At 45.6% G+C, this 23,941-nt stretch overlaps 1 protein-coding gene across 6 annotated transcripts in view; it reads left to right on the top strand.

Annotated features, from left to right (window-relative positions):
- Window positions 1-23,941, top strand: part of LOC120053907 (breast cancer anti-estrogen resistance protein 1-like) — a 116,141-nt gene that overhangs the window by 74,959 nt on the left and 17,241 nt on the right. For 4 of the 6 annotated variants that reach the window (XM_039001209.1, XM_039001206.1, XM_039001205.1 and 1 more), the window contains exon 2: window positions 16,418-17,029. In XM_039001209.1, the coding sequence (XP_038857137.1) occupies window positions 16,418-17,029 (612 nt within the window). Of the gene's footprint in view, window positions 1-1,960; window positions 2,000-16,392; window positions 17,030-23,941 lie in introns of those variants that run through there. The other 2 variants (XM_039001208.1, XM_039001211.1) reach the window with 2 other exon arrangements.

Genomic DNA, 23,941 nt, shown 5'->3' with positions numbered 1-23,941 from the left:
ATAAACAGCGCTGTGCATCCCAGCATTGCTAAGAGCTGCTGTTTGAATGAACGCTTACGAGCCTGCTGCTGCCTACCACCGCTCAGTCAGACTGCTCTATCAAATCATATACTTAATTATAATATAATAACACATAGATATACGAGCCTTAGGTCATTAATATGGTCAAATCCGGAAACTATCATTTCAAAAACAAAACGTTTATTCTTTCAGTGAAATACGGAACCGTTCCGTATTTTATCTAACGGGTGGCATCCCTAAGTCTAAATATTGCTGTTACATTGCACAACCATCAATGTTATGTCATAATTACGTAAAATTCTGGAAAATTAGTTCGCAATGAGCCAGGCGTCCCAAACTGTTGCATATATGCTGACTCTACGTGCAATGAACGCAAGAGAAGTGACACAATTTCCCTAGTTTAATATTGCCTGCTAACATTAATTTATTTAAACTAAATATGCAGGTTTAAAAAAAATATTCTTCTGTGTATTGATTTTAAGAAAGGCATTGATGTTTATGGTTAGGTACATTCGTGCAACGATTGTGCTTTTTTCGCAAATGCGCTTTTGTTAAATCATCCCCCGTTTGGCGAAGTTGACTGTCTTTGTTAGGAAGAAATGGTCTTCACACAGTTCGCAACGAGCCAGGCGGCCCAAACAGCTGCATACTCTGTTGCACAGAACGCAAGAGAAGTGACACAATTTCCCTAGTAAAAATAAATTCATGTTAGCAGGCATTATTAACTAAATATGCAGGTTTAAAAATATAAACTTGTGTATTGATTTTAAGAAAGGCGTTGATGTTTATGGTTAGGTACACATTGGTGCAACGAGAGTGCTTTTTTCGCGAATGCGCTTGTTAAATCACCCGTTTGGCGAAGTAGGCTGTGATTCGATGATAAATTAACATGCACCGCATCGATTATATGCAACGCAGGACAAGCTAGATAAACTAGTAATATCGTCAACCATGTGTAGTTAACTAGTGATTATGTTAAGATTGATTGTTTTTTATAAGATAAGTTTAATGCTAGCTAGCACCTTACCTTGGCTCCTTGCTGGTAGTCAGGTAGTCAGCCTGCCATGCAGTCTCCTCGTGGAGTGCAATGTAATCGGCCATGATCGGTGTCCAAAAATGCAGATTACCAATTGTTATGAAAACTTGAAATTGGCCCTAATTAATCGGCCATTCCGATTAATCGGTCGACCTCTAATCTGAGGACCCATGCCAAGTCTTTTCAGTCTCCTGAGGGGGAAAAGGTTTTTTCGTGCACTCTTCACGACTGTCTTGGTATGTTTGGATCGTGATAGTTCGTTGGTGATGTGGACACCAAGGAACTTGAAACTCTCGACCCGCTCCACTACAGCCCCGTCGATGGGGGCCTGTTCGGCCCGGCTTTTCCTGTAGTCCACGATCAGCTCGTTTGTCTTGCTCACATTGAGGGAGAGGTTGTTGTCCTGGCACCACACTGCCAGTTCTCTGACCTCCTCCCTATAGGTCGTCTCATCGTTGTCGGTGATCAGGCCTACCACTGTTGTGTCATCAGCAAACTGAATGATGGTGTTGGAGTCGTGTTTGGCCACGCAGTCGTGGGTGAACAGGGAATACAGGAATAAGTACACACCCCTGAGGGGCCCCAGTGTTGAGGATCAGTGTGGCAGACGTGTTGTTGCATACGCTTACCATCTGGGGGCGGCCCGTCAGGAAGTCCAAGATCCAGTTGCAGAGGGAGGTGTTTATTCCCAGAGTCCTTAGCTTAGTGATGAACTTTGTGGGCACTATGTTGTTGAACGCTGAGCTGTAGTCAATGAACAGCATTCTCACATAGGTGTTCCTTTTGTCCAGGTGGAAAAGGGCAGTGTGGAGTGCGATTGAGATTGCGTCATCTGTGGATCTGTTGGGGTGGTATGCGAATTGGAGTGGGTCTAGGGTGTCCAGGAGGATGCTGTTGATGTGAGCCATGACCATCCTTTCAAAGCACTTCATGGCTACCGACGTGAGTATTCATTTATGCAGGTTACCTTCGCTTCCTTGGGCACAGGGACTATGGTGGTCTGCTTGAAACATGTAGGTATTACAGACTCGGTCAGGGAGAGGTTTAAAAATGTCAGTGAAGACACTTTACAGTTGGTCCGCGCATGCTTTGAGTACACATTCTGGTAATCCGTCTGGCCCAGCAGCTTTATGAATGTTGACCTGTTTAAAGGTTTTGTTCACATTGGCTACCGAGAGCGTTGTCACACAGTCATCCAGAACAGCTGGTGCTCTCGTGCATGCTTCAGTGTTGCTTGCCTCGAAGTGAGCATAAAAGGCTTTTAACCCGTCTGGTAGGCTTGCTTCACTGGGCAGCTCGCGTCTGGCTTTCCGTTTGTAGTCCATAATAGTTTTCAAGCCCTGCCACATCCGACGAGCGTTAGAGCGGGTGAAGTAGGATTCAATCTTAATCCTGTATTGACACTTTGCTTGTTTGATGGTTCGTCTGAGGGCATAGTGGGATTTCTTATAAGCGCCCGGATTAGTCTCCCGCTCCTTGAAATGGCAGCTCTAGCCTTTAGCTCGATGCGGATGTTGCCTGTAATCCATGGCTTCTGGTTGGGATATGTACGTACAGTCACTGTGGGGACGACGTCATGAATGCACTTATTGATGAAGCCGATGACTGAGGTGGTGTATTCCTCAATGCCTTTGGATGAATCCCGGATCATATTCCAGTCTGTGCGAGCAAAACAGTCCTGTAGTGTAGCATCCGCATCATCTGACCACTTCCGTATTGAGCGAGTCACTGGTACTTCCTGCTTTAGTTTTTGTTTGTTAGCAGGAATCACGAGGATAGAATTATGGTCAGATTTGCCAAATGGATGGTGGGGGAGAGCTTTGTATGCATCTCTGTGTGTGGAGTAAAGGTGGTCTAGGATTTTTTCCCCCTGGTTGCACATGTGACATGCTTGTAAAAATTTGGTAAAACTGATTTAAGTTTGCCTGCATTAAAGTCCCTGGCCACTAAGAGTGCCGCTTCTGGGTGAGCATTTTCTTCCTTGCTTATGGCCTTAGAGAGTTGGTTGAGAAAGGTCTTAGTGCCAGCTTCACTTTGTGGTGGTAAATAGATGGCTACGAATAATACAGTTGTGTGGTCGAGAACTTATCATAAGGTACTACAATGTTACAGTTTTTAATGTCCAGTTGGTAGGATAATCTTAATGGTAGGTCATCAATTTTATTTTCCAACTATTGCACGTTAGCAAGAAGAATGGAAGGCATTGGGAATTTGCTCGCTCGCCTCCGGATTCTCAGAAGGAACCCCGATCTGCGTGCCCTTTTCCGGCAATCTTTTCTTCACACAAAAGGCGTGGATCTGGGCCTGTTCCAGTGAAAGCAGGATATCCTTCTCGTCGAACTCGTTACAGGAAAAAGTTTCTTCCAGTCCGCGGTGAGTAATCGCTTTTCTGATGTCCAGAAGTTATTTTTCGGTCATTAGAGACGGTAGCAGCAACATTATGTCCACAATAAGTTAAAAACGTAACTAAATAGCACAATTAGTTGGGAGAATGTAAAACGTCAGCCATGTTCTTTGGCGACATCTTTTAGAGACAGAGGGAGTTTAGATAAGAAATCCGTTGCGGAGCAGAACACCTAGCTAGTCCTACACCAGGCAAAATGGATTCTGCACAAAGAGCAGGATTTCAGCTCTGTCTGGTATGGTTACAATAGCGCTGGGCTTTCTTCTCACATAGCCAATCACAAAGGTTGCTTTGATGCCCTTGGGGCAGTTAAACGAACCAGGGATTGTTGTCAAAGCTAACAAAACTGAACACATCCACTGATGTTTTATCTGAACATATTGACTGAGGTAGGTTTGTGAGGCGCATGCAGATGGTCTAAAAGCCTGTGCCACTTCTGCTTGATTGAGCTTTCAATGTCCATCCTGTCTTATAGTACAGTAGGCCTATCCACATCTTTTCTGTGTATTTTGGTTCCCCTGAAATGTATCAGAGTGCTCCCTGAATTCCTGCATTGCCTTGTCTCACACCAAACCACTGAAATGTTTGGCTGAGGTCACAATGATGTTTCATGCTCTGGAAAATCATTTTATCTCCACTCTATCCCCACTCAAGGCTGTAATTTTAGGATTTATTGTTGGGCATTGTGAGAATTCTATGCAAGATTTTACCATTGTGACTGCCTGTGCTTATGGATGAGAGGAGAACGTGTTTCTGGTATGTAGATAGGAGAAATCAGAACTGTGATGAACTGGGTGTCCTTCCTTTCTCTCTGTGTGATTACAACAGAGTGGAACTGCTTTCTGGTTTGTGTGTAGTTCCGCTACACTCTCACCAGTTTCCCTGTCACTCAGTCTTGTTCAATGGGCGGAGCTCCAGCACTTTGTTGTAGCCTGTAGCTACAAGAATCAGAGCTGTTTTCTTACTGCTGTTGAAACTTGACTTGACAGGGAGGAGTGGTTGAAGATCTTTGTGTGTTATTTATCTGTTATTTCCACCTTGAGATGATTCATAAGAGTGACAGCCACTTTAGTATGCTTTAGTGTTACTGCGTATTTGTGTGAAAACATATGTTTGACTTGGCCTCTGTACTGTAAGTGTGACTGATAAGATTTGAAAGTATAGTATGTTGATTGCCTCTTTATGAATGAGTCCTTAGATCTAGTATTCATTTCTACATTGGTTGTGTGTGTGTGTGTGTGTGTGTGTGTGTGTGTGTGTGTGTGTGTGTGTGTGTGTGTGTGTGTGTGTGTGTGTGTGTGTGTGTGTGTGTGTGTGTGTGTGTGTGTGTGTGGTGTGTGTGTGTGTGTTTTGTAAAGCGTGTTGTAGAAGGGGTGTTGTGACACCTTTGGAATGTGAGTTAACTGGCGAGGTGCATGTAGAGGTTGTGGAATGTTCCGGTAAGTGGGCCGCTGAGAGCTGGAGCGAGTAGAAGACGGGCCTGGGCTCGCCCAGAGAATACCAAGGACATGGATCCTAAGGTGTTACATACCAATACATACACATTTACTGGAATAGCAACAAAACAGTCATGAAAAAAAGTTGTTTACTGATCAGGCCTATTTTCTATGAGGAGAGAGTTGTGTGAACATGTTTGTTGTGAGCCCTATTCAATGAGATCTGTGACCTCACCGAATGTCATGTTAGTTATGCTATTTCTGTTCTAGTATATTCCTGTTAAGTCTTGTCTTTCAGGATTCTGTTCCGTACATTTTGGCATAAGCCGCTGGCCTTTTTATGAGGTAGCCCCTAAATGTTGCTCTCTACCTTGTGGAAAACAATTTCATAGTGTCTTACAGGAGGCATGTATAGGTCTAAAAAATGCCTAAAATGGACAATTTCACCATGATTTTCAAAAACATTGTTTGTGATACAAATTCCAAAAGCATTTCAACCATCCTTCTTCCCAATGAAGTTTCTATGTGAGAATTGCCAGAACAATCTGAGATACCAAAAATATTTTCCACTCCCGCTGGCGTGGAATCGCCCAAATATCTCAGCAGCAGCACAGTGTGTCTGTGTGTGTCACAGCAGTGTCTGTCAGCTTATTAAGGCCAAAACTAGATCCCCATCGACTGACTCAGTTACTTCTCTACATTCACTCACTAGGGCCCTGTTTTTCTGCACGACGATAGACAGAGAGACAGACTGACAGGGAGTATATCTGATCCCTCTTCCTGTCAGTGAGAATGTCTTATACCGCTGGCTTACACACAGGCCTTGCCAAGGCTTTGCTGTAATTGCAGTCTGTGTACTGCTGCTATGTTGCTGTGGGCATTTGAAGAGTCATGGGCTATGTGCTAGCATGCTACTTAGCCCCAGGGGAAGGCAGTGACTTCTCAGAAGTCTACCCTCAAACAGATAAACTAAAAGGTTACCTTTTGTAACCCAGGGGGGTGGTTTGGCTAGGCTCAGGTGGCTAATGGGATTTAAGCAGCAGAGACAGCCTTGTTTTGTCTGTGCTATCCATCTGTTTTAAACTAATAAAAACTTTTGATGACTGAGGGGGTGTTTGTTTAAAAGGGTGGGGGTTAGATGCGGGAGAAACAGCACAAAGGAGAAAGGGAAGAGTATTGTTTTCAAAATATATGACTTATTGCTGTCATGCTTTGTGAGTTCAGGAGAGAGGGGGGGTGGTTCATAAAATGTTGTGTCCCTGTCCCCGAGGTCCTGTGTCCGTGAGACAAATACACAGTCGTCTACAAAACACACACACACACACTCTCCTGTGACTTAACCAGTGTTTGTCCCACGGGGTCACGTAGAGGCAAAAGACAAAGGCCTTCCTGCCCTCCCCTCTCTTTCTCTCTCTCTCTCTCTCTCTCTCTCTCTCTCTCTCTCTCTCTCTCTCTCTCTCTCGCACCCACACACGCGCGCACGCACGCACACTGTCTGCACTGACCTGTCTGCACTGAGCGTGCTACACCAGTTGCCACGTTACTTCCTGCTCAGTGGCTGTCTGAATGAACACTGCAGCCCTTTCCTTCCCTCTCCCAGACCCACTGCACCTCTCTTTCCTCTCCTTCTCTTCCTGTGGATCTCTCTCCATTTCCTTTCCACCATCACTCATTCCCCAGCTTTTTCCCATAGCTTCTTTAGCTTGCTGTTAGGTGTGTATGTATAATCTCCCCTTTTGCCCGCGACCCTTTTAAATGCAAACCAATTAGCTTTCAGTCCTCTGTATGATGAAGATCCTTTTCTTCTTCTCTCTCTCTGTCTCTGTCTCTCTGTCTCTCTCTCTCTCTCTGTCTCTCTCAATTCAATTCAATTCGCTTTATTGGCATGACGTAACAATGTACATATTGCCAAAGCTTATTTTGGATATTTACAATATAAAAACAAGTCAAAATAAAAATGAGAATCAAAATTGTCAACGTGACAACAGTAACAACAATAACCAAGGGTCAAAATAACCATACATTCAACAATAACAATAAGCATACAGTAGAGTACATGTGCAGGTTGATTGGTTTGTCAGACACTGTCCCTCAACTTATGGCAGGCAGCAATGTAGTGCGCTGCCAACCCACAGCTCTCTGCGTCCTCCCCCAACCGGACGGGTAGCCTACTCTCATCAGAGAGGTCTTTGAAACCTTGAATAAGGGTTTCAAATTTGGGGAAATGACACTCTCTAATTGTTTTATATTTTGGACATTTTGTCAGGAAATGCAGCTCCGTCTCAGGTTCTGCTGTTGTGCAGTGGTTGCACAGCCTTTCCTCTACAGGGAGCCAGGTTTTCCTGTGTCTACCCTTCTCAATGGCAAGGCTGTGCTCACTGAGCCTGCACTTTGTCAAGGTTTTTCTAAGGTTTTGATCAGTAACCATGTTCAAACATTTAGCCACAGTGTACTGTCGATTTAGGGCCAGATAGCACTGCATATTCAATTAGTTTTAGCCAAATTTGAATAGGTATTTCAATTTGAATTTGCTTTTTAATGGCGTAGAATGCCCTGCGTGCTTTCTCTCTGTAACGGCCATTGTTGCATGAAGAAGTGGACCAAAGCGCAGCGTGGTAAGTGTTCATGATTTATTCATAAAACTGAACACTGAATAACAAAAACAACAAAGAGAACGAACGAAACAGAAAACAAAACAGAAAACAACTACCCACAAAACACAGGTGGGAAAAGGGTACCTAAGTATGGTTCTCAATCAGAGACAACGATAGACAGCTGCCTCTGATTGAGAACCACACCCGGCCAAACACACAGAAATAGAAAACAGAACACAAAACATAGAATGCCCACCCCAACTCACACCCTGACTAAACCAAAATAGAGACATAAAAAGGATCTTTAAGGTCAGGGCGTGAAACTCTCTCAGTTCATTCACTGCCTCATTAAGGTGTCCAGTTGAGCTTATTTTTAAACCTAAGTAATTGTAATGTGTGCAGTACTCCATATATTTTGTACCAATTGAGAACTTTGGTCTAATTACCTGAGATCTGGATCTTCTCTGGAAAATCATTATTTTAGTCTTTTTGGGGTTTACTGTCATGTTTTGTCTTTCATCATGTCTTGTCCCTGTGCTTCCCTCTGCTGGTCTTATTAGGTTCTTTCCCTCTTTCTCTCTCTCTATCGTTCCGTTCCTGCTCCCAGCTGTTTCTCATTCTCCTAACGACCTCATTTACTCTTTCACACCTGTCCCCTATTTTGCCCTCTGATTAGAGTCCCTATTTCTCCCTCTGTTTTCCGCTTCTGTCCTTGTCGGATTCTTGTTTGATGTTTGCTGTTCCTGTGTCCTTGTTCCGCCCTGTCGTGTTCTTTGCCTTCTTCAGATGCTGCGTGTGAGCAGGTGTCTATGTCAGCTACGGCCAGTGCCTTCCTGAAGCGACCTGCAGTCTGTGGTCGCGTCTCCAGTCGTTCCTCTCTATTGACGAGAGGATTTCAGTTCCTGTTTTGGATTGACCATTGATAATATCCAGGAGAATCATTATTTGTTTATTACTGGAATAAAGACTCTGTTACTATTACGTCGCTTTTGGGTCCTCATTCACCAGCATAACATTTACTGCCAGGGCCCAGGTCTGGCAGTACTGCTCTAGCAGGTCCAGGCTCTGCTGTAGACCATGTGCTGTGGGTGACAGCAGGCATAGGTCATCTGCGAAGAGTAGGCATTTAACTTCTGAATTGTGGAGACTGACACCAGGGGCTGAGGATTTTTCTAGAATAGTGGCCAATTCGTTGATGTAAATATTGAAGAGTGCAGGGCTCAGATTGCAACCCTGACGAAGGCCCCGCCCCTGGTTAAAGAATTCTGTTCTTTTCTTGACAATTATAATGCTGCACGTATTGCCAGTATACATTGATTTAATTATGTCATGTTTTACCCCCTACACCACTTTCAATAACTTTGTAGAACAGTCCTGTATGCCAAATATAATCAAATGCTTTTTGGAAGTCGATAAAGCAAGCGTATATTTTGGTATTATTTTGGTGGACATGTTTATCTATCAGGGTGTGTAGGGTGTAAATATGATCAGTTGTGCGATGTTTTGGTATAAATCCAATTCGGCTTTTACTCAAGACATTGTGCTTATTAAGGAAGTTTAGAACTCTTACATTTATAATACTACAGAAAACCTTCCCCAGGTTACTGTTCACACAAATGCCTCTGTAATTGTTAGGGTCAAATTTGTCTTCGTTTTTAAAGATTGGGGTTATGAGTCCTTGATTCCAGATGTCAGGGAAATAACCTACACTCAGGATCAAATTAAACAGTTTTAATATAGCCAATTGAAATTTTGAGCATCTCATTTAGGATGCCATCAGGTCCGCATGCTTTTTTAAATTTCAGAGCCTGAAGTTTCTTATAGAGCTCCTGGTCAGAAATTGGGGAGTCCAATGGATTTTGATGGTCCTTTATAGCTTTTTCTAATCCATTCAACTTCTCATGAATTTGGCATTGTTCTGCGTTTGTTTCAATTTGAACGGTGTTGTAGAGTGTTTTAAAATGGGTTGTCCATATGTCACCATTTTGTATCGCTAATTCCTCTTGTTTCGATTTTTTTAGTTTTTTCCAATTTTGCCAGAAGTTGTTTGTGTTTATGGACTCCTCAATTAGTGTCAGCTGCTTGCTGTTGTACTGTGCTTTTTTGGTTCTGAGTGTATGTTTATAGAGTTTTAAAGTCTCACAGTAATGAAGGCGTAATTTATTTGGGTCTCTGTGCTTTTGGTTTGACAGTGTTCTAAGTTTTTTCCTTATAATTTTACAATCTGCATCAAACCAGTTGTCATCTGTGGTCTTTTTTGTTTTGTTTTTTGTCAATTTCAGTTGTGCTTCTTTTGCCGTTTGCCTGAATATATAGTTGATGTTTTGTACTGCTAGATTGATGCCTTCTTTACTGTGAGTGAATGTGATATCCAGAAAGTTATCTAAGAGTGTTTGTATATTTTGGTTACAGGTTGCTTTCTGGTATTCTTCTGTGCTGTTTTGGGCCCATCTGTATGAATGTCTGATGTTGTACAGCTTACTGGGCTGTGAATGTCTGGTTGTTTCCATGTCTGTTCTTTTGAGGAACAACGTAATTTGGTGGTGTTAGTGGCTTGACAGTGAATGAGCTGAGAGAGAAGGGGTCAATGTCTCTCTCTCTCTCTCTCTCTCTCTCTCTCTCTCTCTCTCTCTCTCTCGTTTCACCTCTTTCTCGTTTCACCTCTTTCTTCTCCACTCTTTCTTCTGTTGAGTGATAATAAAGTTTGACGTCAGACTTTGTTTGCTCCCGGCTGTAGGGGTGAAGGCTTTGACCTTCCATTACCATGGTAATGACCACAATGGTGAAGTCTTAGCATAGTGACTGAGCTATGCAGAGTTTAGAAAACTGCTGAACTCCAGTGGCTCACTGTGGCCATTGTCAGGTTTCTACCCCAAACAAAGGAAATAAAGCACAGCACAGCGCCAGTAGGTTAGTATGGCCACCTGAACAACATTGTTGTTGGAACCACCGATTCAAATGAGCACTCCCCTTTTTCTCCCCAATTTCATGATATCCAATTGGTAGTTAGTCTTGTTCCATCGAGGTGAAGGTCGAGAGCCATGCGTCCTCCAAAGCACGACCCTGCCAAGCTTGCTTAACCCGGAAGCGAGCCACACCAATGTGTCGGAGGAAACACTGTACAGCTGGCTACCGAAGTCAGTTTACCAGTTGCCCGGCCCGCCACGAGCACAATGGGACAAGGAAATCCCTGTCGGTCAAACCCTCCCCTAACCCGGACGATGCTGGGCCAATTGTGCACCGCCTCATGGGTCTTCTGGTCACGGCCGGCTGTGACACAGCATGGGATCGAAGTAGTAATCTATAATCTTAGAGGTTAAAGGTGAACTATGCAGAAATCACTTTGCCATTTCCTGGTTGCTAAAATTCCAATAGTTAGCCTAATTTCAGTTTATATGACAAAACAAGCAAGTATAGTGTAGAGAATCATTGTTCCATCTAAACCGCTGTTAAATATATTTTCCATAACCAACAATATTTTCTTTTCAGCTCTTTTGATGTTGGTGTACAAAACCAGTCATCTAGTTATTGACTCATAACTAATCAGAACGGCACGTGAATCATTCTCTAAGCACTTCCTGTTTCTGTGGCCAGAGGGAGAAAAACAGGGAGAGATTTGTGGGTGACTTATACTGAGAGTTGGCAGGCAGGCCTTCAGCTAATGAAGGCAAAGTAAAAAAAATTGTGATGAAATCAGTTCTCTCTGCCCACTCCCTCCCTCCAACAGGAAATTAACTTATGACGTAGAGCAGACAAAAGCATGGTCAAAGGAATCTCTTTCTTTGCTCTTTTTTTCTGAAGGGAGCGATGGATGGAATAGATAAAGAGAGCAAGCTGGCAGGAGAAAGGGAGAGTTAAGATAATATATAAAATAGAAGAGTAGGCAATATGAAGCACCATGCTGCATGCATCACTACCTCATTGTCACTTAAGTATATTGAAGAATTTATACTTCTGACTCTCATCCTATAGAAACCTCAGGTAATTGATACCAAATGTCCTCATAAAGACCAATTAAATGTCACGTGGCTTTTTTGAACGTAGAGATGACTAAAAGCTATTTATCTGTCCACGTTGAGCGAGACTGAAGACGTAAGCTCTGCTTCAGCCAAGCTGTTGCTGTGAGTAAAACTCATAGTATAATGAAATCTTTCTACTAGTTTGAGGGCCCCTCATTATTTCACTAGTCGTGTGTGTGTGTGTGTGTGTGTGTGTGTGTGTGCGTGTGCGTGTGCGTGTGCGTGCGCGTGCGCGTGCGCGTGCGCGTGCGTGTGTGTGTGTGTGTGTGTGTGCGTGTGTGAGTGAGTGAGCCTATGTGTCTGGTCAGCCCCTGCCTGGTCAGTGTGTGTTTGGCCTGCATGGTGAAATGGCAGACAGCTGCTGGCCACTCAGGCACTATAGTGGGAGGCTGTGTGTGTGTGTCCAGAGCCTCCTCGGCCCTGACGGGTCGGGACGCAGAGTAGCTGTCCCTCTCCAAGGACAAGCAGGCTATTCATCAGAGGGCTGTAACTGGGAGATAGGCCCTGACTGTCCCTCCACTAGACCAACACACAGCACTGCATTCATCACCACCCCAATACACTCTAGTCAATCCCTGAATACACATCACGCAGACAGATCACAGCACAGCAGCCCTCACTCAGCACTGGGACAATTCTGATTCCTTACGTTGACTACATATAGGGAACATCTGAATGTACATTAACATTGCCATTACTGTCTGGGTATTGTAATAGCACAGTAATTGCACATGTCTATAATTGGCCATATCTGGCACACAGAGAGTAGGCAACCCAGGGTCTGTTCTGGCAGTGGAACAGGGAACCAGGAGTGTTCGATATCTCATCATGAGACTAACAAGGTGCCGGAGTCAATGGAGTGTATCCATGGATGCCTAGGGAAACCAGGCTTCCCCAAATATTTGACCGATCTTTTAAAAAAAACAATTATAACATCATTTATCTTTCTCTTTCCCGTCAATTCGCAAGTGGGTGAATCTCAATGGATAAATCATCAGAGCGAGGGAAACAGCACCCCTCTGTCTCAGTATGTATAGACCATGTATCTGATGCTGTCAGGAACAAAAGAGTATGACATGTTGCCGCTGTAGCATTTGATTGATTGATGCCATCAAGCATTTGGTCTCCCTTGATAAAAAATGATAAAATAATTAGCCAATCAGCATTGAGCTGAACTCAACTGTTGGTTGTCCTGGCGCAGCAAAACTCCTCTCAATGTAGACCAGTCTGAAATTGTCTTCACACCAATCAAATCACAGCCTAAGCAAACCATCATCATTGTCAGACAAACGTGTCTGTTGATTTGATGTTCTGCTGTAGCTAGCTTGCTAAATCGTCCCTTTCCTAAGCCATGGATGGAGAAGTGGATTTGGACTTGTGGTTTTGACTTAATTCTCTGTACAGGCAATGCTTATGACGGCGATTCTGATCTAACCATAAATTAATATATTGTGCCACTGGCCTGAGATGACTAAAGTTCAATATGTAGCCTAGTAGGCTCACATTAACTAGCTAGCTAACTTAGCTGGTTCATTTTTCCCATACCAGGAAGTTAGGGTTAAAAACTAAAACTAAAAGTGTACTTTATGACAGAGTCATAAGACCATTTTACCAACATGAAAGAGAGGAGGATGGCATTGGTGTTCAAGTAGTCTATAAGTAGGGTGAGTCAACTTCATTTTATTATATATTATATTTTTACGCACGCGCACGCAAACACACATACAGAAATCAGTACCATGGACAGCCACATACACTCCTGTTCAAACGTTTATGGTCACTTCAAAATGTCCTTGTTTTTGAAAGAAAAGCACATGTTTTGTCCATTAAAATAACAGCAAATTGATCAGAAATACAGTGTAGACATTGTTAATGTTGTAAATAACTATTGTAGCTGGAAACGGCTGACTTGTAATGGAATATCTACATAGGCGTACAGAGGCCCATTATCAGCAACCATCACTACTGTGTTCAATGGCACGTTGCGTTAGCTAATCCAAGTTTGTCATTTTAAAAGGCTAATTGATCATTAGAAAACCCTTTTGCAATTATGTTAGCACAGCTGAAAACTGTTGTTCTGATTAAAGAAGCAATAAAACTGGCCTTTAGACTAGTTGTGTATCTGGAGCTTCAGCATTTGTGGGTTCGATTACAGGCTCAAAAGGGCCAGAAACAAAGAACTTTATTCGGAAAACTCATCAGTCTATTCTAGTTCTGAGAAATGAAGGCTATTCCATGCGAGAAGTTTCCAAGAAACTGAAGCTCTCGTACAAAGCTGTGTACTACTCCCTTCACAGAACAGCGCAAACTGTCTCTAACCAGAATAGAAAGAGGAGTGGGAGGCCCCGGTGCACAACTGAGCAAGAGGACAAGTACATTAGAGTGTCTAGTTTGAGAAACAGACGCCTCACAAGTCCTCAACTGGCAGCTTCATTAAAAAGTACCCGCAAAACACCAGTCTCAACATCAACAGTGAAGAGGCGACTCCGGGATGCTGGCCTTCTAGGCAGAGTTGCAAAAGCCATATCTCAGACTGGCCAATAAAAATAAAAGATTAAGATGGGCAAAAGAACACAGACACTGGATAGAGGAAGATTGGAAAAAAGTGTTATGGACAGACTAATCTAAGTTTGAGGTGTTCGGATCACAAAGAAGAAAATTTGTGAGACGCAGAAAAAATGTAAAGATGCTGGAGAAGTGCTTGACGCCATCTGTCAAGCATGCTGGAGGCAATGTGATGGTCTGGGGGTGCTTTGGTGGTGGTAAAGTGGGAGATTTGTACAGGGTAAAAGGGATCTTGAAGAAGGAAGGCTATCACTCCATTTTGCAACGCCATGCCATACCCTGTGGACGGCGCTTAATTGGAGCCAATTTCCTCCTACAACAAGACAATGACCCAAAGCACAGCTCCAAACTATGCAAGAACTATTTAGGGAAGAAGCAGTCAGCTGGTATTCTGTCTATAATGGAGCGTCCAGCACAGTCACCTGATCTTAACCCTATTGAGCTGTTGTGGGAGCAGCTTGACCGTATGGTATGTAAAAAATCAAGCCAATCCAACTAGTAGGAGGTGCTTCAGGAACATGGGGTGAAATCTCTTCAGATTACCTCAACAAATTGACAACTAGAATGCCAAAGGTCTACAAGGCTGTAATTGCTGCAAATGGAGGATTCTTTGACGAATGCAAAGTTTGAAGGACACACTTATTATATCAATTAAAAATAATTATGTATAACCTTGTCAACGTCTTGACTATATTTCCTATTCATTTTGCAACTAATTTCATGTAAAACAAGGACATTTGTAAGCAACCTTGGTTGGACTAACTTGTTTTTTGTATCTTTGATTGTTTTCAGTGTATTAAACTAAGCATATATAGCCTTGTTGAATTGACGATGTTTAAGTTGAAGTGGTTCTGGAATAGCGGAGGCAGGGCTCCTGTTGTCTTTGTGCTGACTTGCGGTAACTCTGTGGTTCTAAATCAGCAGTTGTTTAGTAAACTGTCAAACATTAACTTGCTTGACCATGCTGCAGGTCATAACTGTTTGTTAGTTGTAATATTTGCTTTGTGGACTTCAACGGACAGACGTTGCTCTCCGGTTTTGTGATGAAACAAACATATGTGTAGTTGACTTTATTCTGCTACTCTGTGACTGTTGTCTGTTTGTTGTCTCAGCCTTATTGTATATCACGCTGGTGTATGAATGAACGGGTTATAGAGAAAACAATGCAATTATCACAACATAGGTTGTAATATGGCTTTTTTACTGGCTTGGCTTCCTCAGTGGTTTTACCCACACACCGCTATTGGCCATGGTGGGGGTGGTACATTTTTTATCTGGCTGTGATTCAGGCAGCACAAAGAATATGGGAAATATATATTATTTATTTATGGTGTGTGTGCATGCGTGCGTGCAATTATGTGTGCGTGTGCATGTGTGTATGTCTGTGTACCTGTAATAGGGAGAACGACAGAGATAGTCAGGTCAGGATGTGTTATAATGGGTTTTAGACGGGGGAACCTCTGCTGACCGTATTAATAACCACACTGTGAACAGACAGACACTATCTCCACTGCATGGAACCCTGTCCCCACACCCTGTCAGGCTGGTCACAAACATCCTCATCCCAGTGATAGTCCATCTGGGCTGGGGAGGGAGATAGCCATGGGCAGGAGGGTGGGAGACAGAGCTGTAGCTCTCTCGGTCGTAAATGATCAGCCCTGTGCCCTGTGTGGCATTGCTCTTGGATAGAGGCCTGGGTGCTGAATAGACAGATAAACTAGGCCCCTCTGATATAGGCAACATGGATTCTCCCTCTCTCTCTTAATAAACACACATATGGACTAAGGTGGACAACGTGAAGCCAGGCAATAAATCAGGAAGTGGAGGCGCCTCACAATTAACCAATCAAACGTAGCTAATTTAGCGACCTGTGGTCTAGTGAAGGGGGGCACTTGGAGGAGATATATATATATATATAGCCCTATGCCAGACTTGCCTTACCACTCTGTACTAGGGGAGGGAGAGGAAGAGGTACCGGTCAGGGGGGCGCTCCAAATATTGGTTTAGTTTCAAAGCATCCCATAGTGAGTGGGTGGCTGTGTTTGCTCCTGGCAGGCAGATGCAGCCTGTGTTGTGTGCTGTTAGGTGTCAGCTGTGTTTTATAGTTATTTAACTGTCCTGGAAGGTCTTGAGTCTGGTCTATGGAGTCAGCCTGCCCTGGCACTAGGGAATTTGACAGTATAACATTATGGAAGTAAATGTTGTTTCTCACTGAAGGACACTACAACCCAATATAACATCTGGAACTTTGTTCAACAAACTCTGGGAATCTAATCAATTAAAGACAACACAGCTTGTCTGTAAAGGAATAATGAACTAACCCTCTCTCCTTTCTTATGCAGAACGTTCTGGCCAAGGCCCTGTACGACAATGTGGCTGAGTCCCCAGACGAGCTGTCCTTCCGGAAAGGTGACATCATGACGGTACTGGAGCGGGACACCCAGGGTCTGGATGGCTGGTGGCTCTGCTCTCTGCATGGACGCCAGGGCATCGTCCCTGGCAACCGCCTCAAGATCCTGGTGGGCATGTACGACAAGGCTGGGCAGCAGCAGTCTCCACTCCCCCATGCCTCCCAACCTGGCCCTGCCCAGAGCCCGAGCCAGCTGACCTTCCCCCCGCAGAGTGCCTACTGCAAGCCCTCCCCCTCCTCCCAGTACACAGCCATGCACCCTGCCTTCTCCAACCCTGGGCCTGTCCCCGCCCTACCTGACAGCATCTACATGATGCCCCCCAACCATGGCAAGCCTTCCCCTTCAAGCCTGTACCAGATACCCATGGGCCCCCAAGCCCCACCCAAGGCCCCCATGCTCTCCCAGAAGCAGTTCCACGCTCCTGTTCAGGACATCTATCAGGTGCCTCCCTCAGCAGGAGGGCCTGGTCCTGGGCAGGATATCTACCAGATTCCCCCCTCCATAGAGAAGAGGAGCTGGGACTCCTCCAAACCTCTAGGAAAGGTAAGTCTGTTTTGAAACGTATTGCACATTACACAACAAACACATTCCTCTAATCTTAAATATATTGTCATCTGACCTCATCCTGGTTGGGATATGTTTGGTATCCTGTTATTGTTTCTCCCTCATGTCCTCTGTCTGTTGTTCTCACTCTCAACAACAGCTCAAGGCTCCATGTCATTTTCAAAGCCGCAGGGATGACAGAAAAGAAAACAGAGGATAGAAAGATAAAAGAAAAGCCAAAAGAGAGAGGGGAGATGAGGAGAGGGAGACATATATTGGAATAAATAATGTTTTTTTTAATAATTCAGGGATCTATCTGCTGGGGTTGGGTGAGTAAGCATTTTGCTCTGTTAGGCAGCAGCAGCAACAGGCAGCAGGCTGGAAGGGGGGGTACCAGTACCAGCCAGTGCGGTAACAGTAACAGTACAGTTTGTTGTGGCTGGTATTCTCCAGGGAGTGCCGCCCAGGCCTGCCTTAGAGCACTGAGCCATGTGTGAGAGCAGCGCTGGGAAGTGAAGTGTGATGATGATGATGGAGGAGTGATTGGGCGGCAGCAGCAAGGTGCACCTGGTCCCTACAGGAGGGGGCGTATCACATGAGATGTCTCACCATCTTAAGTCCCCACAGACTGTACGATTTTAGGTGTATTATGCAACGATTTTGCCGTCTCAGACAAAATTTCCACTTCATGGGGCAAATTCTTAGGTCATAAACGATTGTTGGACGTCTTGGCTCGTTCAGTGTGACAGGGTCTCGGTCTGCCGATTAGGTACCGCTACGTTCAGTCGTAGGCTCCGACAAATGCTTAGCCTTTATCGTGTAGTATGGCTGGTGTTACGAGCCGATCCCGGTGACTGACCAATAAGAACAAGGCCGGCACTTGAGTATGCACATAAGAATACGATTATTGTGAATAGTCAGACTAATATAATAGTTTGATTAATGCTTTGCAAAAATAAACATTTCACTGGTAATCCTGTTTACATGACGAACAAAATCACCAATCAAAATAAACGTTCTACCACAGCGACCATGTTATTTTGGGGAAGCCAGTGATTATTATTATTATTATATATATATATTTTACCTTTATTTTAATAGGGAAGACATAGTGTTACCTAGGTCTCTTTTTCAAATGCGCCCAATTGATTCTGAGTTTGTATGTAAAAACTATTGATATCAAAATTTTAATTTGGGAACATCACACAGTGTGATGTTTTTTTAATTGCAAAATACTGAATGTAACGTATGGTAGGTCTGCAGGTCGGCCTTTGACCTGGCTGCTGCTGCCATAGAAAGGGAATTAGAACACAGATACAGTATCTCTGTGGCCGCTCCTCTCACCCCACAGCAGGTCTGTCTGTCTAAGAGGCATGACCACAGGGCTTTGTCCTTCACAGAGGGGGCTAGAGATGGGCCTCTGCATGGTTGATATCTGCCTCTCAATAAGGCCAGCTATCTGTCAGATACAAAAGTACAGACGCTCACAAAGAGAAGGTACAGAGAGTTAAACAGTAGTATCTGGCAAAACAAACATTGCCTTTGTGTCCCCTTGCTGTGAGTGTGTTAAACCTATGACTTATCCCCAATGATGTATGGGTGCAACTTCAAAACAATCTGAAAACGAGAGGAGAATACCAACTGTAGAAAGAGGGAGTGAGTGATTTGAAGACAAAACAAACACACGTGACATTTGGATTGAGGCGACATGAGGGACATAAGAGAAAGGCCAGGGCTCACAGAGAAACAGTGGACGGGGTCGATGAGGAGCTCCTGCCCAGTGATAAGACAGAGGACTCCAACAGAGTTCACACTCCAGCCCAGAGCAGAGTGTTTCCAAATGTTGGCTGATTCTAGAGTGCTGCCTCAGTCCGGTAGACCTGTCATATAGTGTATGTCATCCCAACAGCAGGCAGTACAGGAAGTAGAGAGGGAGGAGAAGAATTACTACTAGTAGGGAGTAATACAAGTGAAAATCCTGTACTGTGTTTTTTTTTGTATCTAACCACAGTCCCACAGTAAAACATAATAAATATGAAGAGAGTTGCTCTGGTAGGATCTGAAATGCCTAACATGATGGTCAAGTGGTAGAGATTGTTGTCAAAGTAATTCCCTCTTAACGCTGTGTTGTGCAGGTTATTTTATGCACATATTTACCTTGAATTAATGACCTGTATTGTTTTGTTTTTATAATATGTTTATTATTTTCCAATAAAAATAAAGTAAAAAAGACAGCAATACAAACAATGACATTCATTGTACTGTTGGATGGGATGGCCAGTTTAGAGGACAAAACAAAAGTTAACTCACACATACACAAAATAAAACAAACTCCTATTAGGTGGTACATGTATAAGAAGACAGCATATAGTCATTACAAGCAGTGTAGTTCAGCCAAAAATAAATATTGAGTGGAGTACAGCACAGAGTAGCAGCAGATCGTCAAATGACCTGTATTGTTAGTACTTGTCCTTGTACCCGAGGTGAACCCCTCCATTCCGCCCCCCTTGGACACACACACACACACACACACACACACACACACACACACACACACACACACACACACACACACACACACACACAGACACAGACACAGACACAGACACAGACACACAGACACAGACACACACACACACACATACAAAGCTCTCACATACACACTGGGATGAAGACTAATTAGGGAGTGAGGGAAAACACCGGCATTGTCTCAGCATCCTCTGCTGCTCAACTGGAGGAGGTAGAGACTAGTACAAAGACAGTTACACTTGGCAAACATCTGATAAGCAGGAAGACAACACAGCTTGTCTGTAAATGTAAAGGAATAACACACACTCAGAATCTCACTCTAGACCCATGTCACTAGTGTTAGATTGTTATGCTGCTATCTTGATTTTGTGTGCTGACCACCTCAGCCTTTTCCTTAGATGAACCGGCAACAGTTGAGCAGGTTGGAGGGGTGAGGAGGTTGGTAAAATACCCAGTTGGTACGACGAGCCTTCCCCAGACTGGCACTTTTGAAAGGGAGCAGGGGGGCGCCCTGATCCCAGTCAGCTGTGCCAGCCAAGCCTGGTCTGGGCCTGGGGATGGGAGACGGGGGCAGGGTTGGGCAGGGTTGCGGAAGGCCAAGCAGCAGCAGCAGCAGCTGGAACAACTGTGATTGGTTAGCAGGCCTTACATCAAAGAGGATGTCTTTTGAAGGGGTGTGGCCCTGGCACACTCCTTCAAGGGCCTGGAATTCTCTCCCTCCTTCCCTCGTCAGCCCCCCTGTCCTCGTCCTCTCCATTCGCTCAGCCCCCCCCTGTCCATGTCCTCTCCATTCACTCAGCACCCCTGTCCTCGTCCTCTCCATTCGCTCAGCCCCCCCCTGTCCTCGTCGTCTCCATTCGCTCAGCCCCCCTGTCCTCGTCCTCTCCATTCACTCAGCACCCCTGTCCTCGTCCTCTCCATTCGCTCAGCCCCCCCCCTGTCCTCGTCGTCTCCATTCGCTCAGCCCCCCCCTGTCCTCGTCGTCTCCATTCGCTCAGCCCCCCCCTGTCCTCGTCGTCTCCATTCGCTCAGCCCCCCCCTGTCCTCGTCCTCTCCATTCGCTCAGCCCCCCCCTGTCCTCGTCCTCTTCATTCGCTCAGCCCCCCCCCCTGTCCTCGTCCTCTCCATTCGCTCAGCACCCCTGTCCTCGTCGTCTCCATTCGCTCAGCCCCCCCTGTCCTCGTCCTCTCCATTCGCTCAGCCCCCCTGTCCTCGTCCTCTCCATTTGCTCAGCACCCCTGTCCTCGTCGTCTCCATTCGCTCAGCCCCCCTGTCCTCGTCCTCTCCATTTGCTCAGCACCCCTGTCCTCGTCGTCTCTATTCGCTCAGCCCCCCCCCCCTGTCCTCGTCCTCTCCATTTGCTCAGCACCCCTGTCCTCGTCCTCTCCATTTGCTCAGCACCCCTGTCCTCGTCGTCTCCATTCGCTCAGCCCCCCCTGTCCTCGTCCTCTCCATTCGCTCAGCCCCCCCTGTCCTCGTCCTCTCCATTCGCTCAGCCCCCCCCTGTCCTCGTCCTCTCCATTCGCTCAGCCCCCCCTGTCCTCGCCGTCTCCATTCGCTCAGCCCCCCCTGTCCTCGCCGTCTCCATTCGCTCAGCCCCCCCTGTCCTCGTCCTCTCCATTCGCTCAGCCCCCCCTGTCCTCGTCGTCTCCATTCGCTCAGCCCCCCCTGTCCTCGTCCTCTCCATTCGCTCAGTCAACACTCTCGGACCGACTCAGTGTTTTTTAGTTTTCTACCTAATCCATTTATGCTGCATTGGTATGCCACGTAGCCGCCCAAAAACAACCCCCACCTCTCCTTCAAACCACAGCAACTGCTTAGCCCAGCCAGAGAAACAAACAAGTAAACAATTCACCGCTGTCTATCTGTCCTCTTCTCATCTGAAAGAGAAGACAGAACCTGAGTGGCCTCAGTAAACACCCAGCTGTGTTAGAGCTGAAAACACCACTGTACTCTGTGTCTCTGAAACCCAATGAATCAGAAAGGATATATTTCATCCAGACTCTTTGCTATCGCCCTCAGTACCTTTAGCAGGGTTGCTGTAAGAGGTCATGACCTGGCTCCTGTATGTCTATAGGAGAATTCACTGATTTCCTCATATGTGCTAAATGCTAAGCTGATAGGGGCTTGAGAGTTGCACCACTCAGACATTGAGGAGGAATGACAGACTCCACTGGGACTGGAGCTACCACGTGATCTTTTACAACCTTCTCTCCTGCTACTGTCTTAGAAATTATTTAAAAGTACAGTGTGTGTCTGTGACTGACATGTTCATAGCAGAACTCACTGCTATTGTGTGAGGCTGACGGTTGGTGGAGAGGTGGAGTTGAAGAGCGGCCTGTTTGAGCCTGGGCTCCTTTGATTAGGGCCATCGAGGTAGATCCAAGCCTTCTTATCACCTTATCACCTTATCACCTAATGACCCTGTGTGCAGGTGAGAGACGCTGTGATAAGGAGCCTGGCAGCCGGAGGCTAACAGCACAAGCTGCTATGGGACTCAGCTCCTCTCCTCCCCTCTGCACTGCACCTGTGGAAAAAGGTGGGAGATTGAGATTCTATTGGTGGTTTTGTGGGCTGCCGTGGGCTGCCTGCTCTGAAAGTAAATGTGTAATCTCATGAGTGTTTAAAGAGACCTGGCGGGCGCTCACTTGAAATGTAGGGAGGAGAAGGGGGGGGGCTTATCTGCAGGAGCAGGCGGGCTTTTTGGGGGAGGGTTTGTCGTGGAGGGAGGGAGGGAGGGAGGATGGGGGTGGGTGAGGCATCAGGGGAGAGAGAATGAAGGTGTGTGTGACCTGCTGAAGAAATGGCTGCGTGCTGTTGCCTATTTAGCACATAAATATACTAGATACACGTGTGTTTGTGTGCTCGCTTGTGATGGATGATGTGAGGAGAGGGAATGTGGGCAGGGAACAGAGAGAGATGGATGGATGTACACGCCGAGGAGTCACTCTCCCGCAGGCTAGAGCAACAGTCTAAAAGCAGTGCAGCTGCCGGTCCGAAGATCAGAAATGAGCTCATCCATAGAGATGAGACGGCTGCTGTGTGTTCCTGTTAGTGCCTCGCAGGCTTGTACTTTTGTGGCCTTCTTTATCTGTAACCACACATTCCTGTGTGCACTACCTCTCTCTGTGCCTCACTCCCACACGGCCCCTGTAGCTTTACCTCATCTAGTCTCAGCCTGGGAGCCAGAGGAGCTCTTGTGTGCTCGGCCACACACCCCAGCCATGCACTATCACACTACCACTTATTTATTTCTTCACTCCCCTTCTATATCTCTCCTCCCACACTCTCCCTCCCATTCTCTGTCTATGTAAGCAGAGAAGTCCTTCTCCTAATGAAGAAAGCGCTCCTGTCTGATTGTGTTAATGTAGGCAGTACTCTGCAGCCCTCTGGGGTTCGTGTCTCAGTAGCACTGAGATTAAAAGAGTGTCTCCCGCATTGTGTGCGGGAAAGGTGCGGGGAACCTTCTCTAAAAGGTCCTCTGATTCAGCCCACATCAACAGGGAGGGGGGGGGGGGGGGGGGGGGGGTACCTGCTCAACATAGCCATTAGACTCCTTACCACTGCATTGGGCAGTGAGTAACTCAGTAAGCATCTCACTAGGCATCTCTGCACAGTGCTCCACTATGCACTCAGAATGTTGTGGGACTGTGTATAAACATAGGCTCCAGATGTGAGTGTCCCTGCCCAGCTGCTCTGTGCTGTGCTCTGGGAAGGGAACACTGGGAGGGGTGGGAGGCTGTGGTTGGAGTCCCATTCTGGGGCAGCAGGTGGTTAGAACGTTGGGCCAGTAACTGAAAGGTTGCTAGATCGAATCCCCGAGCTGACAAGGTAAAAATCTGTCGTTCTGCCCCTGAACAAGGCTGTTAACCCACTGTTCCTAGGCCGTCATTGTAAATAAGAATTTGTTCTTAACTAACTTGCCTAGTTAAATAAAGGTAAAAAAAATAATAAATACAACAATTCTGTCCCCCCCAGCCTGAGCTCATGCTGGGATGCAGCTTTTATGGCGCTGCCTGCACTCAATGGGGCCCAAGCTTTAGAAGCCCAACTTGAAGTGTGTGGGGATGAAGCAGGGTTGAAGTGGTTGGGTTAGTCTTTATAGAATCAGAGTTCACTCTTCTAGGACATGGCATGTGGGCTCATTGGTCAGCAGCACTGAGGGATGTCTAGAGTACAGCCTCACTACGGACCCAGGTGAATCTATATGTAATCTATCTGTGGCTGCTCAATGGAAGTTGCTCTGGATAAGTTAAGTTTCACACATTGCCTCTGTAGATGTGATGCAGTCTGAGTAAGGAGGTCAGTGAGTGTGTGAGTGTGTGTTTAAAAGCCTTGTTTCTTGCCTGCCAGGTCTCCCCTCCATTACCTACTGTGGACTCA

Source organism: Salvelinus namaycush, chromosome 9 (assembly GCF_016432855.1).
Source record: "Salvelinus namaycush isolate Seneca chromosome 9, SaNama_1.0, whole genome shotgun sequence".
Taxonomy (NCBI): domain Eukaryota; kingdom Metazoa; phylum Chordata; class Actinopteri; order Salmoniformes; family Salmonidae; genus Salvelinus; species Salvelinus namaycush.
This window is presented reverse-complemented; position numbering and strand designations above follow the sequence as displayed.